This window comes from Mercenaria mercenaria, chromosome 13 (genome assembly GCF_021730395.1).
Source record: "Mercenaria mercenaria strain notata chromosome 13, MADL_Memer_1, whole genome shotgun sequence".
NCBI lineage: Eukaryota > Metazoa > Mollusca > Bivalvia > Venerida > Veneridae > Mercenaria > Mercenaria mercenaria.
In genome coordinates this window covers 64,797,920-64,825,561 of record NC_069373.1, presented here as the reverse complement: position 1 = coordinate 64,825,561, position 27,642 = coordinate 64,797,920, and the positions used below count along the sequence as shown (strand labels likewise).

The 27,642-nt window shown below is 35.2% G+C and overlaps 2 protein-coding genes across 5 annotated transcripts in view; both read right to left on the bottom strand.

Annotated features, from left to right (window-relative positions):
• LOC123528810 (cAMP-dependent protein kinase type II regulatory subunit-like) overlaps positions 1-25,265 on the bottom strand; it is a 125,403-nt gene extending 100,138 nt beyond the window's left edge. Inside the window, exon 1 of the mRNA XM_045308817.2 lies at positions 24,731-25,265. Within this exon, the coding sequence (XP_045164752.1) occupies positions 24,731-24,950 (220 nt within the window). The 5' untranslated portion in view covers positions 24,951-25,265. The remainder of the gene's footprint in view (positions 1-24,730) is intronic.
• LOC123528430 (ectopic P granules protein 5 homolog) overlaps positions 1-27,642 on the bottom strand; it is a 307,990-nt gene that overhangs the window by 49,875 nt on the left and 230,473 nt on the right. The gene's annotated exons all lie outside the window — the stretch shown is intronic.

Sequence of the window (27,642 nt, the reverse complement as noted above, 5' to 3'; positions counted from 1 at the left end):
TAGGGGTCATCTACTCTAAATGACCAATTATCCTATGAAGTTTCAACATTCTGGGTCAAGTGGTTCTCCAGTTATTGATCGGAAATGGTTTTCAATGTTCAGGCCCCTGTGACCTTGACCTTTGACGGAGTGACCCCAAAAACAATACGGGTCATCTACTCTTCATGACCAATCATCCTATGAAGTTTCAACATTCTGGGTCAAGTGGTTCTCTAGTTATTGATCGGAAATGGTTTTCAATGTTCAGGCCCCTGTGACCTTGACCTTTGATGGAGTGACCCCAAAATCAATAGGGGTCATCTACTCTTCATGACCAATCATTCTATGAAGTTTCAACATTCTGGGTCAAGTGGTTCTCTAGTTATTGATTGGAAATGGTTTTCAATGTTCAGGCCCTGTGACACTGACCTTTGACGGAGTGACCCCAAAAACAATGGGGGTCGTCTACTCCAGCAGCCCTACAACCCTATGAAGTTTGAAGGGTTTAGGTCAAATGGTTCTCCAGTTATTGCTCGGAAATGAAGTGTGACGTACGGACGGACGGAAGGACGGACAGACAGGGCAAAAACAATATGTCTCCCCCAGAGGGGGGTGAGACATAATTCAGCATGGAGTCCGAAAAAAAGTAATCGGTTTTGTTATGCAGAATAGGTACGGGAGAGGTTTGTATACAAGGCATTGTGCATTGTTGGGACTCCTCCTTTTCCCCTAATTTTTTGCCACCTGGCCATGCAAATATGGTAATATTTTGGAAGATTGGTCCATATTTTCACGAACCTTAGTTTATTATTAGTTAAGTTTGGACTACAGAGTCTTATAAATGGCAAATATTGTTAATGGATTTTAAGGAAGCATACAAATACATGATAGCTATATGCTTTATTTCTTTCAAATCTCTGGGTTTAGTTGATTTTTGCTGAATCAAAAGGAAGACGGTCTCCGGCTGTCTTGCGAAAAGTCCAAAAGCTGGAATCTGCTACCTTTATGCAACAGATTCAAGTGAAAATAAATCACAATTATCAAAGTTCTTAATTGAAACAAGAGATCACAGAGTGATCTTGGCGCCCACCAATGTGCCATTTTTGAGTGTTCCAAATTTCAAGACTTATTGACTAGCTCAAGGTCAAATTTCATTTCCGTACACAACACAAATCTATGCATGTGGTCCAAATTTGAAGCCTGTACCTTCAAAAATGTGAAAGTAGGTCACTAGGTCAATGTCAAGGTCAAAGTTTGTTTCGGTATACAAAACTATGCATGTGGTCCTAAATTTGAAGCCTGTAGCTACAGAAATGTGAAAGTAGGTCACTAGGTCAATCTTAAGGTCAAAGTTCATTTCGGTACATAAAACTATGCAAGTGGTCCAAATTTGAAGGCTGTAGTTTGAGAAATGTAAAAGTAGGTCACTAGGTCAAAATCCAGGTCAAATTTTACTTCGTAATACAAAACTATGCATGTGGTCAAAATTTGAAGCCTGTACCTTCAAAAACGTGAAAGTAGGTCACTAGGTCAATGTAAAGGTCAAAGTTTGTTTCAGTACACAAAACTATGCATGTGGTCCAAATTTGAAGGCTGTAGCTTGAGAAATGTAAAAGTAGGTCACTAGGTCAAAATCAATGTCAAATTTTATTTCGGAATACAAAACTGTGCATGTGGTCCAAATTTGAAGCCTGTACCTTAAAAATGTGAAAGTAGGTCACTAGGTCAATGTAAAGGTCAAAGGTCATTTCAGTACACAAAACTATGCAAGTGGTCCAAATTTGAAGGCTGTAGCTTGAGAAATGTTAAAGTAGGTCACTAGGTCAAAATCAAGGTCAAATTTTATTTCAGAATACAAAACTATGCAAGTGGTCCAAATTTGAAGCCTGTACCTTCAATAATGTGAAAGTAGGTCACTAGGTCAATGTCAAGGTCAAAGTTTTTTTCGGTACACAAAACTATGCATGTAGTCCAAATTTGAAGGCTGTAGCTTGAGAAATGTGAAAGTAGGTCACTAGGTCAATATCAATGTCAAATTTCATTTTGAAACATGAAACTATGCATATGGTCCAAATTTGATGCCTGTACCTTCAAAAATGTGAAAGTAGGTCACTAGGTCAAAATAATGGTCAAACTTTTTTCCAGTGCACAAAATTATGCATGTGGTCCAAATTTGAAGGCTGTAGCTACAGAAATGTGAAAGTAGGTCACTAGGTCAAAATCAAGGTCAACTCATGTCAAGGTTCATCTTGCCACTCAAAACCATACATGTGGTCCAAGTTTGAATGTTGTAGTTACTGACAAGAACATTTTAAAAGCTTTTCCCTATATAAGTCTATATGAACCATGTGACCCCCAGGGCAGGGCCATATTTAACCCTAGGAGGATAATTTGAACAAACTTGGTAGAGAACCACTAGATGATGCTACATTACAAGTATCAAAGCCCTAGGCTTTGTGGTTTGGACAAGAAGATTTTCAAAGTTTTTCCCTATACAAGTCTATGTAAACCATATGACCCCCAGGGCGGGGCCATATTTGACCCTAGGGGTATAATTTGAACAATCTTAGTTGAAGACCACTAGATGATGTCACATACAAAATATCAAAGCCCTAGGCCCTGTGGTTTTGGACAAGAGGTTATTCAAAGTTTTTCCCTATATAAGTCTATATAAACCATGTGACCCCCAGGGCGGGGCCATACTTGACCCCAGAGAAATAATTTGAATCATCTTGGTAGAGGACCACTAGATGATGCTTCATACCAAATATCAAAGCCCTAGGCTCTGTGGTTTAGGACAAGAAGGTTTTCAAAGTTTTTCCCTATATAAATCTATATAAATTATAAAAATAAACAAAGGGGCATAACTCACTCATAAATTGTTGAACCAGTCTGATTTTCAGGGGGACACAACTAGGGTACCAATACATCATTCTGACAAAGTTTGGTCAAAATCCCCCCAGTAGTTTCTGAGGAGATGCGATAACGAGAAATTGTTAACGGACGGACGGACGGACAGACGGAATGACGGACGGACCACGGACGCAGAGTGATTTTAATAGCCCACCATCTGATAATGGTGGGCTAAAAAAGGTCATTGCTTTTGTCAAAAGGTAGATTGATAAGATTCTGCCTCTCTGTCCTAAAATTTTGTTTGTTTACTTTGTGTTTTGCCCCATTTTTCAACAGTATTTCAGTTAGGTAATGGCAGGCAGTTTACCTACCCTCCTCAGTATTAACCTGTTCTCTGTAACTAACTCCCAACTTCTCCACAAGAATCAGCAGTACATGGAGGATGAATGACTTTGACACAATGCCTTTTGTAAAATCGTCGAGGAGAAAACCCTGGAACAGAACTCACACCCCAGAGCTCCGTACCCCTGTGAAATAGGTTCATGAACTTTATGAATTTATTCATGAATTTGTAAGAATTCATGAATTATGAATAATCAAGAAAGTTCATGAACTACAAGGAAAAATTCACTAACTTAAATTCATGAACTCTTAAGTTCAAGAATATTACTTTCATTTCATGAACTTGTAAATGTAGTTCATAAACATTTCAGAAATTCCATTAAATAATTTAAGAAATTCATGAACTTGAAAATGAAATTCAGATAATGATTGAAACTGTGATTCAGGAATTACTGAGTTAGCATGCCCTGTAAAAAATGTTCTATAACTAGTAATAAGTTCTTGAACATTCAAGAACTTCTTGACAGTTACTGTTGGTCTAGACTAAGAACCAAAATTGTTCATGAACACAGGTTCATGAAAAAGTACTAAAATTCAAAACCTTTCTCTGGTTCAGTACCAGTTCTTGTACCCAATTGTGAGTTTCTGAACTGTTCATTCATTAAACATAAAACTTAGGTTTACCTTTTATAAATGAATAAGTTCATGAACTGTTCATGAATGTTCATGAACATTAAATTCATAATGTCACATGATCAGTTTCCATTATTCTGTTGCATGCTGGGAATTTTTTGTACATGTGAATCTGCAATTTTTGAGAAGTTTGTGCAGCAAATAAGAAGGAAATATTTATCATACTACACTTAGGAATGGTTTAAAAGGAACATAAGTATACTGAATATCAAATAAGTAATTATGGAGTGGTCATAAATCATTCATTTTAAAAAATATAAAATCCTTTTAAAATGTCAAAAGTTTTCACGACCCTGAAGCAAAGCTATCTGAATTTCAATCTTGAGATTATACAATGTTTAACTTAATGTTTTGTAATTTATACAGCAATTGTTTACTTCTTATTATGCTCCCAATCCCACTCTAGTTTACTGTTTTACTCAACATATCATTTGTTGAGGGTGAAAAATGTTATTGTCAGAGTGACTCAGCAGATACTAAAAAAACAGTCTCTGGTCACTATCTGAACAACACTTTGACCTACAGGAATTTTTCTTGTATCAAAATCTACAGATACTGTTCAAAGAATTTCATTACATGCAGATCTCTCAGATTTCATAGTGTTACACTCCTGCCAGGTTACCTTGACTAGTTCATGAATTAGTTCATGAAACTTGGTGTATTTATTTTAATTCTATTTTTTTACAAAAATAGTTCATGAAAATCAAAATTTATGTTTCATGAATTTCAATATTCAGGAACTAGTTCATGAATTAAAATGCATGTATGATTTTCAATTCATGATTTTATTCATGAACATCAAAATCTAGTTCATGAATTAAAATCCATGTATGATTTTCAATTCATGAACAAGTTCATGAATATTGAAATTCATGAAACACAAATTCTGATTTTCATGAATATGTATGATTTTCAATTCATGAACAAGTTCATGAATATTGAAATTCATAAAACATAAATTTTGATTTTCATGAATATTTATTCATGAACTGTTTAATGAATATGTTCATGAATCTTTTTCACAGGGGCATATCTGCGTAGATCTGCCCTCTCTCTATTTTTATGATGTTGGAGCAATTTATAACATTCACATGTTGGTGTCAAACTTGGAACCCCTAAAGTCATAGGCTGCCCATTATAATTTTTGTGATTTTCAAAATAACTGGCTTATAATGCTGCTTTTCTATTGTTATGCAAAGAACTTATTTTAGACAGACCACCCTTGAGTAAAACAATATACCAGGTGCATGAAAAAAAAGGATCCAAAATTCTTTAAACTATGTTAATTAAATATTCAATTTTATAACAAATAATATATGATATAAATTACTGAAAAATGGAAATGGCAAGAAGTTTATAACAAAAAATGAGGCAGCCACATTTCAACGAAAGACCTTACGACTCTTAATGAATGCACAGAAGACAGATTACTTATGATAATTAAATCAATTAATTAGCATATTGTAATTAAATAACTTGCCCCAGAAAATTAACTTAACATATGCATACAGAGCAACCTACACTAAGAAATGTATGAGCTGAGAAACACGTTTCCAAATTATTTCTAGACCTTAAATTCCTATTCAATCCTTTTTGCTGCTTCTTGTAACAGAACAGGACTGTCATTATATTTCATAAAAACATTGTTTAAACCAAATGTATGAGCCTTTATTTTTCAAAATATTAACATTCCAAATTTCACTAGGTGAACTTTAATATAGTATGGCAATAGAGGCAATGGAATCGCATCAAACAGTGCCAAACGTAGTGCAGAAATGTCAAAACAGCCTGAACTTGTGAAAATGTTATAAAAAATTATTTTGAATTTGTGATAGTTTTTCCTGTTTAATTTGAGAAAATTGTGTGCTCCCACTGTAAAAGGGAAAAAGCCAGCCAGTGTCATAACTGAAGACAATAACTGATTGCAGTTTAAACAGTACTGTTTCGTGTTTGAAAGATCGTGTAAACGTTTAAAAATTTCTGTAAACATGGAGTCTTACATCCTTAAATAAAAAACTTTGTTGTATATTACCAGTGTTCATTCCAGAATGTTTAAAAGTAGTGTCAAAGGGCCCCATTAAGGCAAATCCTTTGGGACATTTGAAAAAAAAACTGGGATAACGAAAGAATAACTGTTTTACCCGTAATGAAAAGCAGTATTTTTAACACTTTTTCGTTACATGTAGCTCAACATATTACTTAACATAACAAGAGATCGCAGAGTGATCTTGGCGCCCACCAATGTGCCATTTTTGAGTGTTCCAAATTTCAAGACTTATTGACTAGCTCAAGGTCAAATTTCATTTCCGTACACAACACTGTGCATATGGTCCAAATTTGAAAGCTGTAGCTTGAGAAATGTGAAAGCAGGTCACTAGATCAATTTCAAGGACAAAGTTCTTTGTACACAAAACTAAGCATGTGCATCAAGTTTGAAGCTGTAGTTTGAGAAATTTGAAAGTAGGTCACTAGGTCAATCTTGAGGTCAAAGTTTATTCTGGTACACAAAACTATGCAAGTGGTCCAAATTTGAAGGCTGTAGCTTGAGAAATGTGAAAGTAGGTCACTAGGTCAAAATCAAGGTCAAATTACACTTCAGAACACAAATCTATGCATGTGGTCCAAATTTGAAGCCTGTACCTTCAAAAATGTAAAAATAGGTCACTAGGTCAATGTCAAGGTCAAAGTTTGTTTTGGTACACAATCCTATGCATGTGGTCTAAATTTGAAGCCTGTAGCTACAGAAATGTGAAAGTAGGTCACTAGGTCAATCTTAAGGTCAAAGTTCATTTCAGTACACAAAACTATGCATGTGGTCCAAATTCGAAGGCTGTAGCTCGAGAAATGTGAAAGGAGGTCACTAGGTCAAAATCAAGGTCAAATTTTATTTTGGAACACAGAACTATGCATGTGGTCCAAATTTGAAGCCTGTACCTTCAAAAATGTGAAAGTAGGTCACTAGGTCAAAGTAAACGTCAAAGTTTGTTTTGGTACACAAAACTATGCATGTGGTCCAAATTTGAAGGCTGTAGCTTGAAAAATGTGAAAGTAGGTCACTAGGTCAAAATCAAGGTCAAATTTCATTTCGGAACACAAAGCTATGCATGTGGTCCAAATTTGAAGCCTGTACCTTCAAAAATGTGAAAGTAGGTCACTAGGTCAATGTCAAGGTCAAAGCTTTTATCAGTGCACAAAACTATGCGTGTGGTCCAAATTTGAAGGCTGTAGCTACAGAAATGTGAAAGCAGGTCACTAGGTCAAAATCAAGGTCAACTCATGTCAAGGTTCATCTTGCCACTCAAAACCATACATGTGGTCCAAATTTGAATGTTGTAGGTTATTGACAAGAAAATTTTAAAAGCCTTTCCCTATATAAGTCTATATATATGAACCACGTGACCCCCAGGGTGGGGCCATATTTGACCCTAGGGGGATAATTTGAACAAACTTGGTAGAGAATCACGATTACAAATGCCAAAGCCCTAGGCTTTGTGGTTTGGACAAGAGGTTTTTCAAAGTTTTTCCCTATATAAGTCTATATAAACCAAGTGACCCCGGGGCGGGGCCATATTTGACCCTAAGGGGGATAATTTGAACAATCTTAGTAGAAGACCACTAGATGATGTCACATACAAAATATCAAAGCCCTAGGCCCTGTGGTTTTGAACAAGAGGTTTTTCGAAGTTTTTCTCTATATAAGTCTATATAAACCATGTGACCCCTGGGGCGGGGCCATATTACACCCCAGGGAAATAATTTGAATCATCTTGGTAGAGGACCTCTAGATGATGCTTCATACCAAATATCAAAGCCCTAGGCTCTGTGGTTTTGGACAAGAAGATTTTCAAAGTTTTTCCCTATATAAATCTATGTAAATTATAGAAATAAACAAAGGGCCATAACTCACTAAAAAATTGTTGAACCAGTCTGATTTTCAGAGGGACACAACTAGGGTACCAATACATCATTCTGACAAAGTTTGGTCAAAACCCCCCTGGTAGTTTCTGAGGAGATGCGATAACGAGAAATTGTTAACGGACCGAAAGCAGCCAACCTGTCTTAAGCAGACAGTGTCTCATTTCCCAAAATGGTCATTCATTCTATAAATGACCTGCATTAAGCAGCCACCTGCTGTAAGCAGCCACTTTTTCCCACGCCTATGGCTGCCTGCTAAAGACAGGTTTTAGTACATACACTCCTACTCCTAAAACCACTTTAAGAAAAGAAACATTCTCCCCATTTTAAATTAACTAAATTACATGTGCAAGAATAAATCAAAGGCCTGAATGGCCTGAGTCGGCTAATGATTGATGTACTGACAGTATAGTCTACCAGTTTCAGTTTGTTTTTAGTTTTTTTCTTAAAATTTCATAACACAGCTCGATATTTACCCAAAATATTATATCCGGATACGATTACACTTTTCTCCAGTTTGAACAATATATTTTACAAATTGTGATGATACGAAGACATTTAGCAGCAATTGGCAGTATCTGACATTGAAGTTTACGGTTAAATTACCTCTTATTTAAATCTTTTCATAAAAAAGTTATTTCGTTTCGCCAAACATAGACGATCTACTTTCGATTTCAAAAACTACAAGAAAATACAATTTAATGTTTCGCCGATTTGTTTATTTCTCGAAAAATAAGAATTAAAATCATTTTTAATATCTGTAGTAACTAAACAAACCAGTAAGAGCTTCTTCTTCCGATAATTTATCCGTTTACTGACTGCAAAATTCATGTGTGTGTGTAGAAACCCACGCAAACTTTATAGAAATCATACGATGCGTGTATACGTTCAATGTGGGAGAATTAAGGCTGATCGGGATCGGCTATGTTACCTAACGCATCCAGATGATTCAGATTTTGTTTTTAAAAAAGCATTGTGTGCATTTCTGTAATTTTATATACGTTTAGAAATTATTAGACATGCGTATTTGCATTATTTCTATACGTAATTTACGCTAATACGCATCTTATCTGGAGCCCTGTGGAACTATTTTTTGTCTTTCGCTGGATGTTACTATATTGGTCATAGCAAAGGGAATTCACGCAACTTAACTTCATTCTTGCAGTGAACTGTTTGAAGTTTGAGAAATCTAATGGAACTACATCGCTTCACTGTGTTATTTGGTCCATTTAGACTTAGAGAATCGCTGGATAGCAAGGACTTGTCAAAACGATTACATCGTTTAGCCGACTCAAAAAATCCAGTATGACAATACAATTCCATTAAGGACGACAATATGTAATGTACAAGAAGCATTTGGAAAACAAACAGAAAGCATTTAACAAGAGATGACTAATGACAGTGCATTTGATTATTTGAAACCCTCAGCATAATACTTGCTTTATCAAAATCTCTATGTTGAAAAAGTGGCATAAGTTTGTAAACTGTAAGCCATAAACATGGAGCCTTGTTGATAATAGACAAGACAAGACGTACCAAAGAGTTTGAAAGCAATCAGTACAAAATAAACTTACTTACATGCAATACATTCAACAAAATGGGGAATGATTATGCCAAAATTTAAGCCAGAGTAATGAAATCTACTCTTTGAAATCACATCATGCCAAAGACTTATGAAGAGTCTGAAAGCATTAAATTTTGGTCTAGAACTTTCTGTGGTCAGCTCATGACGCTGAAGTTATTAACCCTGTGCACTGAATGTCAGATCATGACAGTGAACAAGTGTGTGAAGTTTCAATCCATTCCAATACCAGCTGACACACAAAAACGTAACCCAATCAGGACGCCAACACAAGACTCCAACGCACGGGTGAGTCCATTATAGCTCTACTTATTCTTTGAATAGTCAAGCTAAAAATACTCAGAACACTTCAAACTAGAGATGCTTTTGAGAAAAGAGCATGTCTCCCACAACTGCCCCTTAGATGATGAAAAATGTTAGTTTCTCTAGATGTTTTAGACGAGTGGATCCAATTAGATGGTCTGGATGAGTGGATCCAATCAGTAATTCAAGGGCCATAAATGAAAAGTGCCTGGGCAGATTTGGCTAGTTATCGAACTTGGGTAAGGTCTTATGGCCAAACACATTTTGTTCAAGTTTGGTGAAGATCGGATGAGAAATGTTCGACTTAGAGAGCGGACAAGAGTAAACAGACGGATTTTTTCGGTAATTCAAGGGCCGTAACTCTAAAATGCCTGGACTGATTTGGCTAGTTATCGAACTTGGCCGAGGTCTCATGGTCAAACACATTTTGTTTAAGTTTGGTGAAGATCTGACGAGAAATGTTCGACTTAGAGTGCAGACAAGAGTAAAAAGGCTGATTTTTCGATAATTCAAGGGCCATAACTCCAAAATGCCTGGACCGATTTGGCTAGTTATCGAACTTGGCCGAGGTCTCATGGTCAAACACATTTTGTTCAAGTTTGGTGTAGATCGGATGAGAAATGTTCGATTAAAAGTGCGGACATGATTAATAAGGCCAATTCTTCGATAATTCAAGGGCCGTAACTCCAAAATGCCTGGACCGATTTTGCTAGTTATCGAACTTGGCCGAGGTCTCATGGTCAAACACATTTTGTTTAAGTTTGGTGAAGATTGGATGAAAAATATTCGAATTAGAGTGCAGACAAGAGTAAAAAGACCGATTTTTGGTAATTCAAGGGCCATAACTCCAAGACGCCTAGACCGATTTGGCTAGTTATCGAACTTGGCCAAGGTCTTATGGTCAAACACGTTTTGTTCAAGTTTGGTGAAAATCGGATGAGAAATGTTCGACTTAGAGTGCGGACAAGCTTTGTGACAGACAGACACACACACACACACACACACACACACACACACACACACACACACAGACAGACTGGAGTAAATCAATATGTCTCCCACACCACTGTGTGGTGGGAGACATAACAAGTCAAATAACAATGACTTGGAAAGGCAAGAACACCTTGCTCTTTTATCAAGGAAGCTCAAGCTGAGTTTCTTAATTAAAGCTATTTCCAGAAGTCCAAAGACCTTCTTCCTGTTCATTGCATATTGATAAATAAACATTAAAACCGACTTCTCCAATCCTTGCATCATTTCTAGACAGCTAACAGATCAATGACCTTAGAGAAGACTTTTCAACACATGTAGACACCAATAATGACCGTATGACTATAGATTCTAAACTTTTACTTGGAGCAGAAAACAACCTTGTTTAGCGAAAACTTTTTGTTTGACTGATTATAACATGACGTTACTAGAAGTAATTAGTGCTATTTACCTACACTCCGTGCAGCCACCGCACCTCGCCGTTCTTTTCTCGACTCACGAAATGCATTCCTTTCTATACAAAAATCATCCTCTACATCCATCATGATTTGTACATCACACAGATCGAAGAGAAAATCGTAATCCCTTTCTATGGTTTCTCTACATTTCAGTGAAATCAAGCTTTTTCTATTTTTCATGCAATGTTACAAGTAAAATCAATAGGCAACATACTGCTCCTATATTTTAAAAGAACCCATAGAAAAGAGATATAATTATCTTCCTATATAAAAAATTCCTTCCAATAAAAATGACAATTAACAGCGAGATTCTAAGTTTCTCCACTAACTATGACACCGTCACAAAAACACATTTCAAAATGTCTTATAATTCTAAAACTTTTTGTTCCAGTTGCTGCTTATATATATTGCTTCCGAGCATAGGCTAAATAAGCCGCTAATTGACAAAATTTCACACAAAAAAGAAACATTCAAAATATTATATACTATGCCTTAAATGAAAAATGTCCATTTTCCAAAAACATACAAAAAACTTTAATCTAAAAGGAAATTCCTTGCTCCAATCACAATATTCATTTAAAACAAATTTCCTGGAAGGTACCCATAAATCCTTTGAGAGGATTCCCACCTTTCAAGAACAGCGCCTGCAATTTCATATACAATGCTAGTCATGCTAAAATACAATCATTTATATAAAACGGAAAAAGCAATGGAAAAAGACATCTGCATATCATTTACGTCCCAGGATCACGACATTATAAGAATATGTTTCCAACACTATTCCAAGTATTCCGTGTCCTCTGAACTGGTACAACAATTTGCAAGGCTAATAGATAGTAATAAAAGCATAGAAAAGGAATGACAAATAATTTTCTTTGATTTTGCAAGCATATAATTTATGTCCTTAAAGGTTGATTTTCACTTTTAGTCTGCTTGGAGAATTATGATGTTCCCATGTTTTCCCAAAAATCAATTATCTTGTTCAGCTGACTTTTGGCCTTCATAAACATCTACCATCATTTAAAGGTCCATTACTAAGGGAAAGTGAGTTGGCAATTTTTTTCATAGCCAGTGCATAGACTTTTGCAAGACACTAAATAATGAAGATTGGCAGGTCAAAATTTACAGAAGGTCTTTGGAACTCAAAGAAATGTATGTGTATTATGTTGAAATTTCAATGAATCGACAGAATGACCCCCAATGTCTTTTAACCTTTCTTCATACTTCATAGAAAAATAATTGTACATATACTGCGATTTATTTCGAATTTCTACATACCAACTTTCATTTTCTAATAAAATGAAATAGTTTCTGTGCTTTTTAAAAGAAATTAAAATGTTCACTTTCCTTAGTATTGGACCTTTAACAGTAGGACTAACAGCTACAGTAGATCAGTGTACAACTAAGTCTGATCTTACATTACCATTAATCAGCTTTAAATTGTAAGTAACCATTAACTGAGCCTTCCCTGCAATGTACTCTCTTAGTTAAAAAGTACTATTGTTCTCTACAGTACTGTTACAGTAATTAAATTTAGGCCAGGAAACCATGGTAACCTTTGAAACATTGCACAACATTAAAACACAGCAGCTCATACTTACCTGTTTCTACTTCTACAGACAATGAAAAATCTATTGAAAATATTCATTACCTAATTGCATGTTGGACTTTTGGACTTTATTTGTAAGAACTTTATTTTCCATTTGAACAAAACACCAAGCGCAGTTCCAACAATACAAAATCTGCAAATCAGCACAAATCCTGCCTTTAATGATGTATGATTTCCAGGCAACACCCAATGACATGAAACTTTAAACTTAGAAAACCTGGAAAACACACCTTTAAAGGAAGATTATGGAGACTGTGTTTTTATGTACATTAGAATAGCGAACTGTCATGAAAGTCTGCCAATTATCCTCTGAGAGGCCAAAGATCTCTTGTAAAATCAATGGAAAAACAGATACCATATTTAATCACTTTAAACATGACAACAGATAGCTTTATTACAGCTCGAGTAATTTAATCTATTTGCAATGACATATTGCTTATGAGAGTCATGGGAGAAATAAATAATCCCGCCTGCCTTACAAAATTAAAGTAAGATTATAAGTCAGATGGCTGGCAAATCAATCTTTCAAAAGTCTGTCAGTCCGACTTCAGGGTCAGTTGATCAATCTTCAAAAAGTCAGTTGGACAATCTCTGGTAAGTCCATTGATCAATCTTTAGCAAGTCAGTTTGCCAGTTGATCAATCTTTGTGAGATTACCAATCTCTGGTGTGTCAGTTGGTCAGCTGATCAACCTTCAGTAAGTCATTTGGTCAGTTGATCTATCTTCAGTTAGTCAGTTAGGTAAATTGATCAGTTTAATGTAAATCAGATGGCCAATCTTTAGTAAAATCAGTTGATGTATCTTTGGTAAGTCTGTTGGTCAGCTAAACGATCTTTACTAAATCAATTGGTCAGTTAATCAGTGCTTGGTAAGACAGTTGGCCAACTGATCAATACGTGGAAAGTCAGTTGGTAAATCTTAACAAGTCAGCTGGTCAGATAAATCAATCTGATCAAGTGACCCCATCTGATAAGTAAGTTTGTCAACAGATCAATCTCAGGTAAATTAGTTGATCAAGTTGTAGTAAGTCAGTTAATCAATCTGTAAAGAGTTGATCAATTTATGGAATTGCTGTCAACTGGTCAGTTCATAAACCAGTCTTGTAAGCCAGCAGGTCATTTGATCAATCTCTGGTAGTCAGTTGATCAATTTGTGTTTAGTCAGATTGACAGGTCATTTGATCAATCTCTGGTAGTCAGTTGATCAATTTGTGTTTAATCAGACTGACAGGTCAGCTGATCAATCTTTGGTTGTCAGTTGATCAATTTGTGGTAAGTCAGACTGACAGGTCATTTGATCAATCTCTTGTAGTCAGTTAATCAATTTGTGGTAAGTCAGATTGACAGGTCTGGTACGTCAGTTGATCAATTTGTGGTAAGACAGATTGTGTGATAAGTCAGATTGACAGGTCAGTTGATCAATCTCTGGTAGTCAGTTGATCAATTTGTGGTAAGTCAGATTGACAGGTCTGGTAGTCAGTTGATCAATTTGTGGTAAGTCAGACTGTGTGATAAGTCAGATTGACAGGTCATTTGATCAATCTCTGGTAGCCAGTTGATCGATTTGTGGTAAGTTAGACTGTGTGATAAGTCAGATTGACAGGTCATTTGATCTCTCAGGTAGTCAGTTGATCATAAATCTGACTGACCGCCTTTAAGCATAATAACACTTTTGCATAATGCCTAAATCTAAATCAACTGAATGTGCACATCACAGTTATAAGAAATGCAGGAAACAGACAAATGAAACAGTAAAATACCAAATAAGAATTGAATGTCATTACAACTAAGTCTGACAGGCAATTCAGAAATACCAGAGATTATCAAAATCTAATTATTCTGCTTCAAACTTTCTTTAAAAGAGGACAATGATGATTCAGGCTTCCACCAGTCTTACATATTCTTTCATACCTGGCCGTGATTATTCTACTCTGATACTAGAGCAGCTACACCATGTCTGAAATGATGCCTAGAGGTGCACCGGGATCTTCCTCCACTGATGAAAGCTGAAGAGTTGTTACATGACCTAAGTCTTTACACAAAGTGTAAGAACAGTTAAGTAATTTTTTCAGTCTCTATCTAAAAACTAGGATAGAGTAAAGTTTTTATTTTGTCTGACAAAAGGCCTGGCAAGACTCTCATTTGAAGCTGCATGACTCCAATCATAATATCTATGTAGACTGTCCGTGCTAATGCTTTTTAGAGGCACAGAGGAGAATTTAGTTCTTCACCCAGTATCTGTGTATAGTGCTTATTGAAATAACAGTATTGTAAAATATTGTGAATTATAAAACCAATATTGCATTTATCAGTATCTATGCTCAATCAATACCAGACAGGCATTTGATCAATGCTAGTAAGTAAGAACTCCCTGTGTACAGTTCATTTAAAATTCTAGAAGAGGGGGCGGTGGTGAGATTTAATGACAATGTATCAGGATATAAGGCAAGGTGGTCTAATAGACTTGGGAGCCTGTGGGTGAGACGCATCTATGGAAAACTGAAATGCCTGCACCTACTTTCTGTTCCAAACCTTATACTTTAAAACATTACTTGGGGACCATATTTCTGTAAGAAAAATATTCAAGTTGCAGGAAACTATGAAATGCTGACCATTAGCACATTTGCACCATTCAAAAACTTTTGGCATCCTGGCTCTATTTTCTGGATAGTATACAAGTGTACTCCATTTTAAAACATCTATCATTTTTCATGTCAGACCTATTCATCAGTGACAAAAAACATCAAGTCAGAGAATTAGTGATATGATCTAACAAAACAGTTCTGACATGATGCAGTCAAATCAATATGAAATAGCATATAATTCTGTATAATAAGTCTATGAGCTGCAGAGCCACATATAAATGGTGTTTTCAGACAGTACTTAGTATTAACCTTTACCCTGCTAAGTTTCTAAAATAGTCTGGTCTATCATTCAGTTTGGGCAGTACCACTTACTACTCAAAGAAGTGTTCATTGAAAATTTCCTGACTGAAGTAGACGAAGATGAACCTGCACGGATGTGCTGTTCGCAAAGGTAGAATTACTTGCTGCAAGTAGGCTAAAGGATAACCAACAACCATTGTCATATTCATCCTTATCAAATTCTGGTACTGGTTCCATGCTTTAATATCCTTCTGACAACATAGCATATGATATTAGCCTAGTAACTATTCTGGCCCTGAAAACAACATCTATTAACCCTGCAGCCACAATCTGACATAAACAAGAGCACTGCCGGTGGGTGCCAATGCTTGTCTGCAAGTGCTGGACAATATGTTAAAAAAAAGAGTTATGGTTCTTGGCCTTCTTACTCATCTTAATTGATGAAAAAAAGAATGTAGGCGGTTCAAAGCTACAGAAAGTATTCAAGAAAATTGAACTTAAACAAAAAACAACCAAGAAATACTGATTTTCTAAGATAAAAAGGCCCATAATTCTGACAAAATGCAAAATAAGTATGGTTCTTGACCTACTTACTAAACTAATGATAATAAACAAGTGCACAAAGTTTCAAAGCTATAGCTCTTATAGAAATCAAGAAAAGTGACCTAAACGAAAAGAAATTCAAATTTTCTAAGTACATAAAGGACCATAATTCAGACAAAATGCATACCTGACTTATGGCTCTTGGCCTACTTACTCGTCTAATGATGATAAACAAGTCAAGCTAGTGTTCTTACGGTATTCAAGTGAAGTGGGCCTAAACAAAAATTTTAACCAAGAAATTTAAATTTTCTAATTACAAAAAGGGCTACAGTTCTGATAAAATGCTTTCGGTTCTTGACCTATATAGTCACCTAATGATGATACACAAATGCAAAGTCTCAAAGCTGTAGCTCTTATAGTTTTTTGAGAAAAGGTGAACCTAAACAAAAAATTAAACCAACGCCGACGCCGAAGTTCAAATGACGACAATACATCGTAGATTTTGTTCAAAAATCAGACAACCTAAAAATGCATTCTTGATTGTGATTTTCTCTGATCAAGATCCCTCATGCCCCTTCTTGCAGCAGGGGAAACTCTTCTTCCTGCATCCTGCTTTCCATTTCATGGCTTGCCTCACAGCTTTGTAGCACATGATTGTAGCATGTAATCTTAAGTCCAAATCAAATATGGTTGGCTATGCCCCTGACTTAATTAGTTATCAAACCTTTGAAACATTTTGATGGTAACTGGGCACCAGTCCTGAAAACCGAATAATCCATTTATACAGACTGCGATCTGTTTAAAACATTTTCAATACAGCAATTTTAATACATGCAGTTCAATGTCCTCCCACGCAACATTCACAAACAAAAGCAATACTCAACTGTTCAAAAGCTTTGGTTGTAACAAACATAATCATGCAATACAAAATTCCTTTCAGGAAGGTGACTAATTATCTCAAATACAGCATTCTATGATGTATACAATATTTTGCTTTACATACAATATGTATATGGCAAAATGTTTGGATCTAAAGATGTCTAGCAGACATCTTTCACTAAAATACTATACTTTTCGATAATATCTTTAAATGTGGAAGATCTACATAAAAAAAATTAACTTCACTAAATATAATTATGAACTAACTGTATTTTAATTTTAGTAAATATATTTACAGTTCAATGCCAGGTATAAGGTTTAACAAGGCAGTCTGAAAGACAGCTATATCCCCCGCCACTGTTATGGATAGTGAAAGGGTTGATGGTACTGGGTGGAAGCACTGATGTTGTTAAGTATATTTTATAGTCCATGTATGATGACATCAATGAATTTGAAAATCCTTCAAGGGGTTTAGGAGATACAGAGCAGACACAAAATGGAAGGCTAAAACCTTTGACCTTGAGTTGTGACCTTATCTTGGCTGACTCATGAGTTCTGCACATCGTCTTGATGAGGTAATCATTTGACCAAAGTTTCATGAAAATCCTTCAAGGGGTTTAGGAGATTCAGAGTGGACATAAAATGAACGGCTCAAACCTCTGACCTTGAGCCGACATGGCTGACTCATGAGTTTGCACATCGTCTTGATGAGGTGATCATTTGACCCAAGTTTCATGAAAATCCTTCAAGGGATTTAAGAGATACAGAGCGGACACAAAATGGAAGGCATAAACCTTTGACCTTGAGTTGTGACCTTGACCTTAAGCCGACATGGCTGACTCATGAATTCTACATATCGTCTTGATGAGGTGATCATTTGACCCAAGTTTCATGAAAATCCTTCGAGGGGTTTAGGAGATACAAAGCGAACACAAAATGGAAGGCTCAAACTTCTGACCTTGAGTTGTGACCTTGACCTTGAGCGTACATGGCTGACTCATGAGTTCTGCACATCGTCTTGATGAGGTGATCATTTGACCCAAATTTCATGAAAATCCTTCAAGGGGTTTAAGTTTAAGTTAAATGGAGCGGACACCAAATGTTACGGATGGACGGATGACTGACCATTCCTGTAACCCCCTACCACTCGTGGCGGGGGATTAAAAAAAATTCCAGTTTACACATTTATACTGTGTGTAGATTTAAACGTATTAGGTATGTACTATTTTAAACCTAACACATTGTACTGTTTTATATACACAAAACACATAAATAGTTATATACAATGTACTAGGAAGTTACTGTACAAATTTGGGTATAATATATTTAAATCTACAGATCTGAAAATTTACAGTTGTTGAGTGCTTCTGTCATCAGCTGTTTGTCATCTATTTATATAAGTCCATCATTTTAAAAACTTTGTTTTTAAATTTGTAGGAAAATTCATAAAAATCGTGAAATACTTAATAACATTAAAGGGGAGTAATTTTAAAGAAAATAAATCAATTTTTAATATGGTCCATATGACACATCTGCTTGTTATGATTACCGTTTATGCCAAGTAATTTTAATATTCATGCATGAATGAAAAGTTACAGACTGGAAAAGAGACATGACATAAACCTCTACTTCCTAGTGTGACCTTGACATTGAAGCATGTGGACTAGGTCATGCACATGATACATCATCTTATTATGAGGGTAATTAAATTTTGTACTAAGTAATATTAAGATGTTTTGGTGAATGATCGAGAAAAATTTTTTTTTAACTTTTGACCTCAGTGACCCTGACCTTGACAGCTTGGTGTCTGAATGATGTCAATGGCACATTGTCTCGTTATCGGAAAAATTTGTGTCAACTAATACAAAAATTTATTGATGGATGACTCAGCTATAGACCAGACAGGAAAAAAGCCCTGTTGACGTTTGACCTCTTGACCTTTGAGCAAAGGTGGTTGTGGTCTTGGTGGTTGTCTCACTTTAAGGTACAAAGTTATTTTAAAATCCCTTAATGGGTGATAGAGTTATGGACAGGACAAAAAAAGTGCGGACGGATGATAACATGTACTGAAAGACATACTGAAAAGCACAATCCTATAGTGTCCCCCAAACAGGATTTCAATAGGTAGGGGACTAAGGAGCAAAAACATCTAGCTACTGGATCTGTGAAATGCATGTCATATCATCGAAGTGAACAAGTGTGTGACTTACACTTCCAGATTTCTTCAATTACCGGTATGTCAAGATAGCGTAAGGGACTGTCCATTTATTGCCCTTTTCCACTATCACAAATTTCTATGGTTGAAGTGCACCCTAATCATGGCCTCAAAAAATCCCTTTCTGTGAATCAAGTATAATGATGTCAAGTGTATCAGCCAAAACATCCCCATGTGAGGCTTAAGCTGCTGAAAATAAACTTTACAAGACCTAGCCCTCCCATCCGCAATTCAATATTAAACTACCACTAATATATATACAATGTAATAAATGGTTAGACCTGGTGACAATATGCTAAATGAGATTGCTAATAAATTTACATGGCAACATTAATGCATGAGGACCCTGTTTTTCCTTATCACAATGAAAAGTATCCAATATCTTAGTTTTCACTTTTTTGTCTGTTGCCCTAGCAACCATGGTATCTGTTACTTCATAATATTGATCTATAGACATTCTTCCATGAAGAGTTGTTGTTCCTTCACTTCTGCTTTGAACAAGAACATTCACCTCTGTCAACATCTTTGAGGAATCTTAAACTTAAAAATGACAGCCACAGTTACAAACTTTTTTGTACTGTCTGTAAAGTCTGCATAATTACAGGAATAGAGCTTGCCATGAATCAAATATAACAAGGTGTCTACATCATTCTGATGTCTTAGAATACAAATGGCAGGCGAGATAAAAATAACTCTAACTCTAAAAGGTATGAGTTATGGTATAAATAATTTTAATGGAAAATTATAGCAATTTTGGTTTTTTTTTCTACTTACAAAGTTATCTTCAGTAAAAAGAGTCAGTCCCAAAGCAAAAATTAAAGTACATTTTCCCCCAAAGTCAAAATGATTGTCAATTATCAGACTTTCACAAACTGCTTATCAATTATCAGACTTTTAATACTGTTGCTACTTTTAATCTTTAATGTGCATTCAGCTGGACAACAATTAAAATGCCATCAAAAATTTCTATATATATATATATCAACAAATAATTGTCAACACACTTTTTGGAGATATATTCCCCCATTACACCAGAGTTGAGAGCAAGGCTGTATCTTAAAAAACAAGAAAGTAGGTCAGCAGGTCAAGGTCACAGTCAAGTGATCCCTAATCACTTGGGGTCATCTGTATTATAATTAAACAGTCTAGGAAATATGATCTGATAATTTCTGAAGTATTTTTTCCTATATAACTCAAAATTATAAAAAGTGACTCCCAGGGCTGGGCCTCTTTTCACCCCAGGGGCATAATTTGAACAAACTTGTTAGAGATCCACCAGGCAATGCTACATACCAAATATCAAAGGCCTAGGTCTTGTGGTTTTAGACAAGAAGATTTTTAAAGTTTTTTTTACTATATGTCTAAGTTAAACTTGAGACGCCTGGGGCGGGGCCTCTTTTCACCCCTGGGGCACAATTTGAACAATCTTGATAGAGGACCATAAGATGTCACATGCCAAATATCAAGGCTCTAAGCCTTGCGGTTTTAGACAAGAAGAGTTTCAAAGTTTTTCCTTTCGGTTGCCATGGCAACCAGAGTTCTGCATGGAATTAAATTCTTTGAACAGTTTTGAAAGAGGACCACACAAGAATCACTCCTGTGATGTTTGGTGTAATTCTGCCCAGTGGTTTTCAAGAAGAAGACTTTTTTAGAAAATGTCAATGGACGGACGACGCACGACACAAGACGCACGTCACACGATGGACATTAAGTGGTCACAAAAGCTCACCATGAGCCAAAGGCTCAGGTGAGCTAACAAGGGCCTGAAATTTCAAACAAAAAAAAACTTGTGTGTACTGGATATTAATTGACTTAATGTGAAAGCCTAAAGGTAAGTGATGTGTGAGACTTTAATGCATCACAAATGAGGTTTTACTGCCCAGGAGGTCACAGAGAATTTCAGAGTAAATCAATAAATAAAGACAAAATGTTCCACACAGAATCAATAAAAAATGATAAAGATAGAGGTGAAATCCCTACAGTGTCCTTAGTGACAACATCATTCCACATTTTCCAGATATTTGCTGACATTTTCAGACAATCATGAAATGATGCTTATGTGTGGGTAGCATCACCAGAATAAGGTCATAACTTAACAGGAACCTTTCAAAAAATATATTGATATCTAATTACTTAATAAAGCTTAAAGAGGCACACCTCCAGATCTGTTCATAAGCAAACAAAATGAAAAAAGTTTTTCATAAAAGTGATTCAGTTGCTTCAAGGCAAAACTCTTGAGAAATCTGTCAAACATACACTAAGAAAAGTTCTCTACTGTGTTGCAGGGTGCCCGCTGTCGGCCAATGGCGCCAAATGCGACAAAATGTAAATTCTGGCGCTAAAAATCTTCAATTGGCGAATTTCATTGGCGCCTACAAGATAATCCTCGATCTGATCTTCTGATCTTTCTCAAGGACGCAATAACGATATTTAACACAACGTGTCAATATCGATTTACACCTCGGGGCATAATTTAAAACTTCGGGGAGTCACTAGAGCGTTCCTCCACACAAGATCGAAATATCAGTCAATCTGATTCGCCAAATTTAGCCACGCCTACTTACACGAAAGCAAATGAAACAATATTAGCTGTGCTTCGTCTAATGCACCACCTTTTTTATGATGCAAAAAACACGAGATAAATTTACAGGTTATTTTAATGACAATCCGATTCGCCGAAGTAATCGAGACCCGAGAAAATGCTGGAAATAGTGACACGTCAAAGCGCGATCAAAATATACACATATTCTCGTAAATTTCAGTCGCGGTCGTGTAATTAATTTCAATCGAAGAATTTTTGACATACAAATGAACTAAAGCAGTTCTTTTACATGCCCAACATACAGCATTGATACACGGGATAATTTTAAAAAGCTGAACCCCAGAGCTTCTAAACAAAGTGCTAATAATACCTGTAGGTGGTATTTTCACTATACATTAGTATGTATGAAAGGAAATAGAAATTTAGTTATATATATAATGAAACTTAAGCATTTTAAAAAGCTTTTCAAAAGTTACAAAATAATATAAAACAACACTGTTTTTGATAAATGACCTAATTAAATTTTGAAATAAAAAGTTAAAAGAATAAAGAGATAAATATTCATGTTTTAAAAACATCTATTTAGTGAAAATGACCATTAAAGGGAGATAATTAAAAATGACAAACTATATAAAGGGATAATTTTATTGATTGAGAAATTACTTTTGTTTAGAAAATGTTCTTGAAAATGGTTGAGAAGATTAAAAACTATTTTTGATTCAATGTGATATTAGGATAAATATTCATGTTTAAAAAACATCTATTTAACTACTAGTGAAAATGACCCTTAAAGGGAGATAATTAAAAATGGCAAACTATATAAAGGGATAATTTTATAGACTGGGCAATTACTTTTGTTTAGAAAATGTCCTTGAAAATGGTTGAGAAGATTAAAAACTATTTTTGATTCAATGTGATATTAGAATAGACAGGTTCAAGAGCAAATTGCATGGTTACTGTAAAGAATCAAATGAAAAAGAGATTGAAAAAGAAAATGGTATGTCGCCCATCACAGACTATTGGCTCCAACTTGAGAGCCACTGGCACAAACTTTTCCTGATTGGCGAATTTGTTGGCGCAAAGTGAAATTGACCCAGAGGAAACCCTGTGTTGGTCACAAAGCAAAGTTCCAGAAAATTTAATGCACTTTACATCTCCTGACTACCTGACATGTCTTCTGAAGTGTTTCAAACATTTCACAATAAAAACAGGATACTCCAGATATTCATAATATTAAGTGGATTAAGTCTTTACATATATTTATACTCTAGACATCAATGGTAATAAATGGAATGGGTAAAATTTATTATGCAGAAAAAACATGAGGAAAAGCAAAGGAGAAAATCTGCTTGCAAGTATTTTTTTTCTGAGGTAGACACAGCTAGGAGTTAAATAACCTTTATAAATCAAAGAAAATTTCCAGCATATATGTCATGTAGGGGACACACATCAGCACCCCTGCATCGAAAATACACCTTTTTCTGCCTAAAAACTGTTCATAATAAATCACATTTGACTATACATTAACTTTTGTTTATTTGTTCCAGGTTTAGCACCATTTTTCAACGTATTTCACTGATTTTCAGTAAAGTAATAGCAGAAGTTAACCTAACCTGTTCTCTAAGAAATTGCCAAGTTCTCCACATCATCATGAATCAAAGATGGAGTATGAAATGACTTCAGACATGACGTCTTTTATCAGATCTTCAAAGAGAACATACCCCTTGCCAGAGGACAAAAGTCATAACCCCATGTCCATGATCTGTAGCTTTATGCTGTAACTTCTCTTGTGAAGTTTCAATCCAATATATATGTTGTTAATTAATTATTTTGAGATACAGTTTAATTGTTTGTTATACACAAAACTTAAACTGCATTTGAAGTAAAAAAAAAAAAAAAAAAGGGCCATAATTTATTGTAAATTCAAACCAGATTTTTAGTAGGTTTAATGATGGGAAACATTGTGTGAAGTTTCATTCCAAAACATACAATTATTACTGAGATACATTGTGATAGTAGCATGCAAAACGTAAACAAGTTCAAGTTGAAAAATGGACATAATTTGTATCAAAATTCAGATTAAACCAAGAGTTATCTATCTTTGTTATTTCAGCAGGTTTAATGATTTAGAAGCACTCTGTGAAGTTACAATCTGAAACAGCCAGTCTGTATGTCACACAAAACTAATTCAACACAAGGGACATAACTTCCATTTCATTCAATTGTATAAACTGGATTTTGATCCTGCAATGCAAAACTTAAATCCAACTACAGTGCTTTAGGGTATAGCGGATTTTAGGGTATAGAGGATAGATTGACAAATTTTATATTAAGACTTGAATTATTGTATAAATTTTCATATCATTCTTTTACTGGCATGCAAACAGATATTCTGACATACATTTTAAATATTTGCTTCTTGTGGTATTTTTCATATGTCATCAAATGTAAAATAAAGCTATCCCCTATAGACGAAATTGGTGTATATGTAAAAAACGTCAGTGAAAGAAAAGTATTTGATAGAAATTTAAAAAGCTGAATGTTTTTAAAAAGAGAATACATTATTATTCTGATTTATATTACAGAAATTTTGGAAAGTTTGTTAAGATGTGGATTTTAAACTAATAATGTAAAAAATGACCAAAGCTATCCTGTACACCCTAAATCAGCTCATATGTAAACAATGGCGAGGAGAGAAAAAACATGAATTTCTATGAAAAGCTGACTGTTTTAAGAAGAATAGATGTTTTCTGTCTGATATACTGAATAAAAACTACTATTTCCATTTCTTTGAATTGGAATGCAGGAAAAATTAGTTAGCTATCCACTATACCCTAAAGCACTGTATATTAATGCAGACATTAACATCCTGCTAAATGCCATAACTCTCCATATTTCTTAAAAGCTAAAAAAAAAAATCTAACACCTAACAGTGATTTTACCTATCATAGGTTCATCATCACTTTCATCTGTTTGCATGGGCTCTGACTCTGCAAACCGAACACCTCTGCTTCTTTCATTTTGGTCATCACTCTTCTTGTCATTTAGTTTGTTGAAATATTCAGCTGCAAATTTAACCAGATCGGGTGGCCTCTCTTTTAACACTGCAACTGTGAAATCTTGAAGGAGATCAGTTAATCCGTCGGGTATTTCGAAGCTCATTTTATTATCCAGTGCAATTTCAGATCTGTAAAGCAATATTCATGTATGTTCCAGTTGACAAATAAATAATAGTTACAGACCAACCTAACAGTCGTGCACTTCTCACGATTGACGTCAACGCACGGTTATATTCTTCCGCGTTCAACACTTTGAAATTTTTCACGTTAATTCATGAATTTCATTTCTAAAGGACCCACACAAAAGTGACTTATTTCACGCACTGACTTCGTATGTTAAACACTAATTGTTTACAATAACATCTACGTATTTATACAAACTACTTTTCGAAAATTTATGTCGTCTGAACTTCTCAGATAAACATTGTGCGGTTTAGGTCAGAAGACACTAATTTTATCTATATCTAGGTTGTACAGTAGTAAATAAATTTGCTATATGTTCTATATAAAATTAACAGTATTCTGCCAGGCCATTTAAAAAAATACTACCATTTATGTTCTTAAATGACCTATAAATCACCAAAATACACATAAAAAGTACTATCTTCTAAGAGAGATTTCTTGTCTGACAGGTAAACAGTATGGAATATCTTCCAAACTGACAACTAAAATGTGGGCATGAACACATGAGTAATAAGGTCTATTTACATTTCTATAAATGCAAAAAGTATCCTTGAAAATACTACCAGAATGTCAAGTTTAGGTCCACAATAGCCCAGAAGTGTTTGATTACTTATTTAGTACTATTGTCTGTATATTAAGGTTACACTTCACCAATTCAGTTCCTTCTTTATTTCATATAAACAATGAAATATTGAGACCTCATTTTCAGTACTTTAGAGTATTTCAATGATATGAAAAACCATACATAGTCATTTAGCATAACATGTCTTCTTACCAAAAATTAAAAAAAAATATTGAGATGTTACGTTACATATATGAAAAATAATATGTTTTGAAAAGCATCACCCTCTGAAAATGCTCCCATGAAAATTGCCATTTAGCAGTAACACGTATGTAGACATTTTCTCAATGACTAAAACTAAAACCTGCAAATTCACAATGAAATTCCCAATATAATAAACAAGAAAACTCAGCCAAAAATATAACTGCCACATCATTATATGATTCATTTTACCAGATTTCATCAACATCATGGAACTACATTTTGGACTACTTCACATGTAACACTGAGTAGTCCCTTTCATGTTTGGTCTAATCAGTCCTTAATCGTGCTCAAACCCCCTTTTGGGTGTTGGTATTACTCGCAGCTGCGTCAGTGCAAATTGAAAAGAGATGTCAAAAGTGGTAGACGTTAAAAGATGACAGCACGTCACCAGGTGAGTTAAAATATCAAAAACACTGTTTCTGATATCTAGATCTTTTCATATTCTGACTGGTGATTAATTACAATATAGAATAAATATCGTTTTTAATTTTTCTCATCTAATTACCATGCCTGGCCTGATAGCGACAAGAAAACTACAATGTACGTGATAATAATTAAGCAATATATTGATCACTTTTTTCAATGATATGATGTTTGAAAAATCAATCTTAAATCATATCATTTTCATTGTCGCTTCTTGTCTTTTATTTTTTTCATGTCACTTTTTAGTGAGATCAAAGTAAGAGTGCAGAGCCTGTTTGAAGCTATCAAGATAAGGTTACAACGACATTTGACGGAATGTTAAACTGTTCCATATCACTCCAGTGTAAGGGAAACAAACTTGATTAACGACCAGCTTGTGGCATAAAACACTAAATACCATGTATTCTTTATAACACTGACACACATCAAACGGCTGCAATATACATCCCATAAGATGTTGCACAAGATGGTACACATCCCAATCCGAATGGGGGAAATTAACAATACCAAAATTAAAATGATCCCTCTTGTCATAAATGTTGGTATGTATAATAGTGTCATTAACAGAGAGATGTAAATCTCAGAACGAAGAAATAATATCCGAATTGTTAGTTATTAAACGCTTTATTAAAAAAAAAGGTTATGACCCAAATGTTTTGAGATACACCACATGTTTGGTGTTCAGCCCTTTTACATACGCTAAGCTTTCCTCTTTGATTGTGTCTGATGGAACAGGTGGAGTATTCTGTGACAGTTAGTTCTTAAATCCGACCGGGACTGAGCTATTTTGATTTCTCTCTTCTGGCCTGTTTCGTCGGGCACTTAAGGGTGTTTCCCTTGTTAACCTGTCTTCTGCAAAGGCATTGAGTACATGCGTTTTAGGTTAATAAGGATTGCTTTTTATATAAATATACAAGAGTATTTTTGTGTTTTATATAACATGCATTCTGTTGCGTATGTTAGGGTTTCACCTAGCGAGGATAACTTTTATTTGCACTGTCCTGTGACTTTGGAACATGATGGGGGTAAGAGTAAAGTTAGGTACAACAAAAACCGGTTTAAGCTCCCCAGTGGTGGTTTTGCCACTGACCGTTCCAAGGCGGTGTCCCACTGTGTTCCTTTAGTTTTTCGTTTTGTCCTAGTGTGTTTGCTTTGTGTGAGAGGGTGTTTTTGTATTGGTCGTGTGCGCGTCCGCGTGCTGGGTTAACGCGAACGCGCATACCACCAACACACACATACGCGTACACACACACACATACGCACGCATGCACACACACACACACACACACACACACACACACACACACACACACACACACACACACAAAGACAAAACGAACAAATAAAGGAACACAGTGGAGCA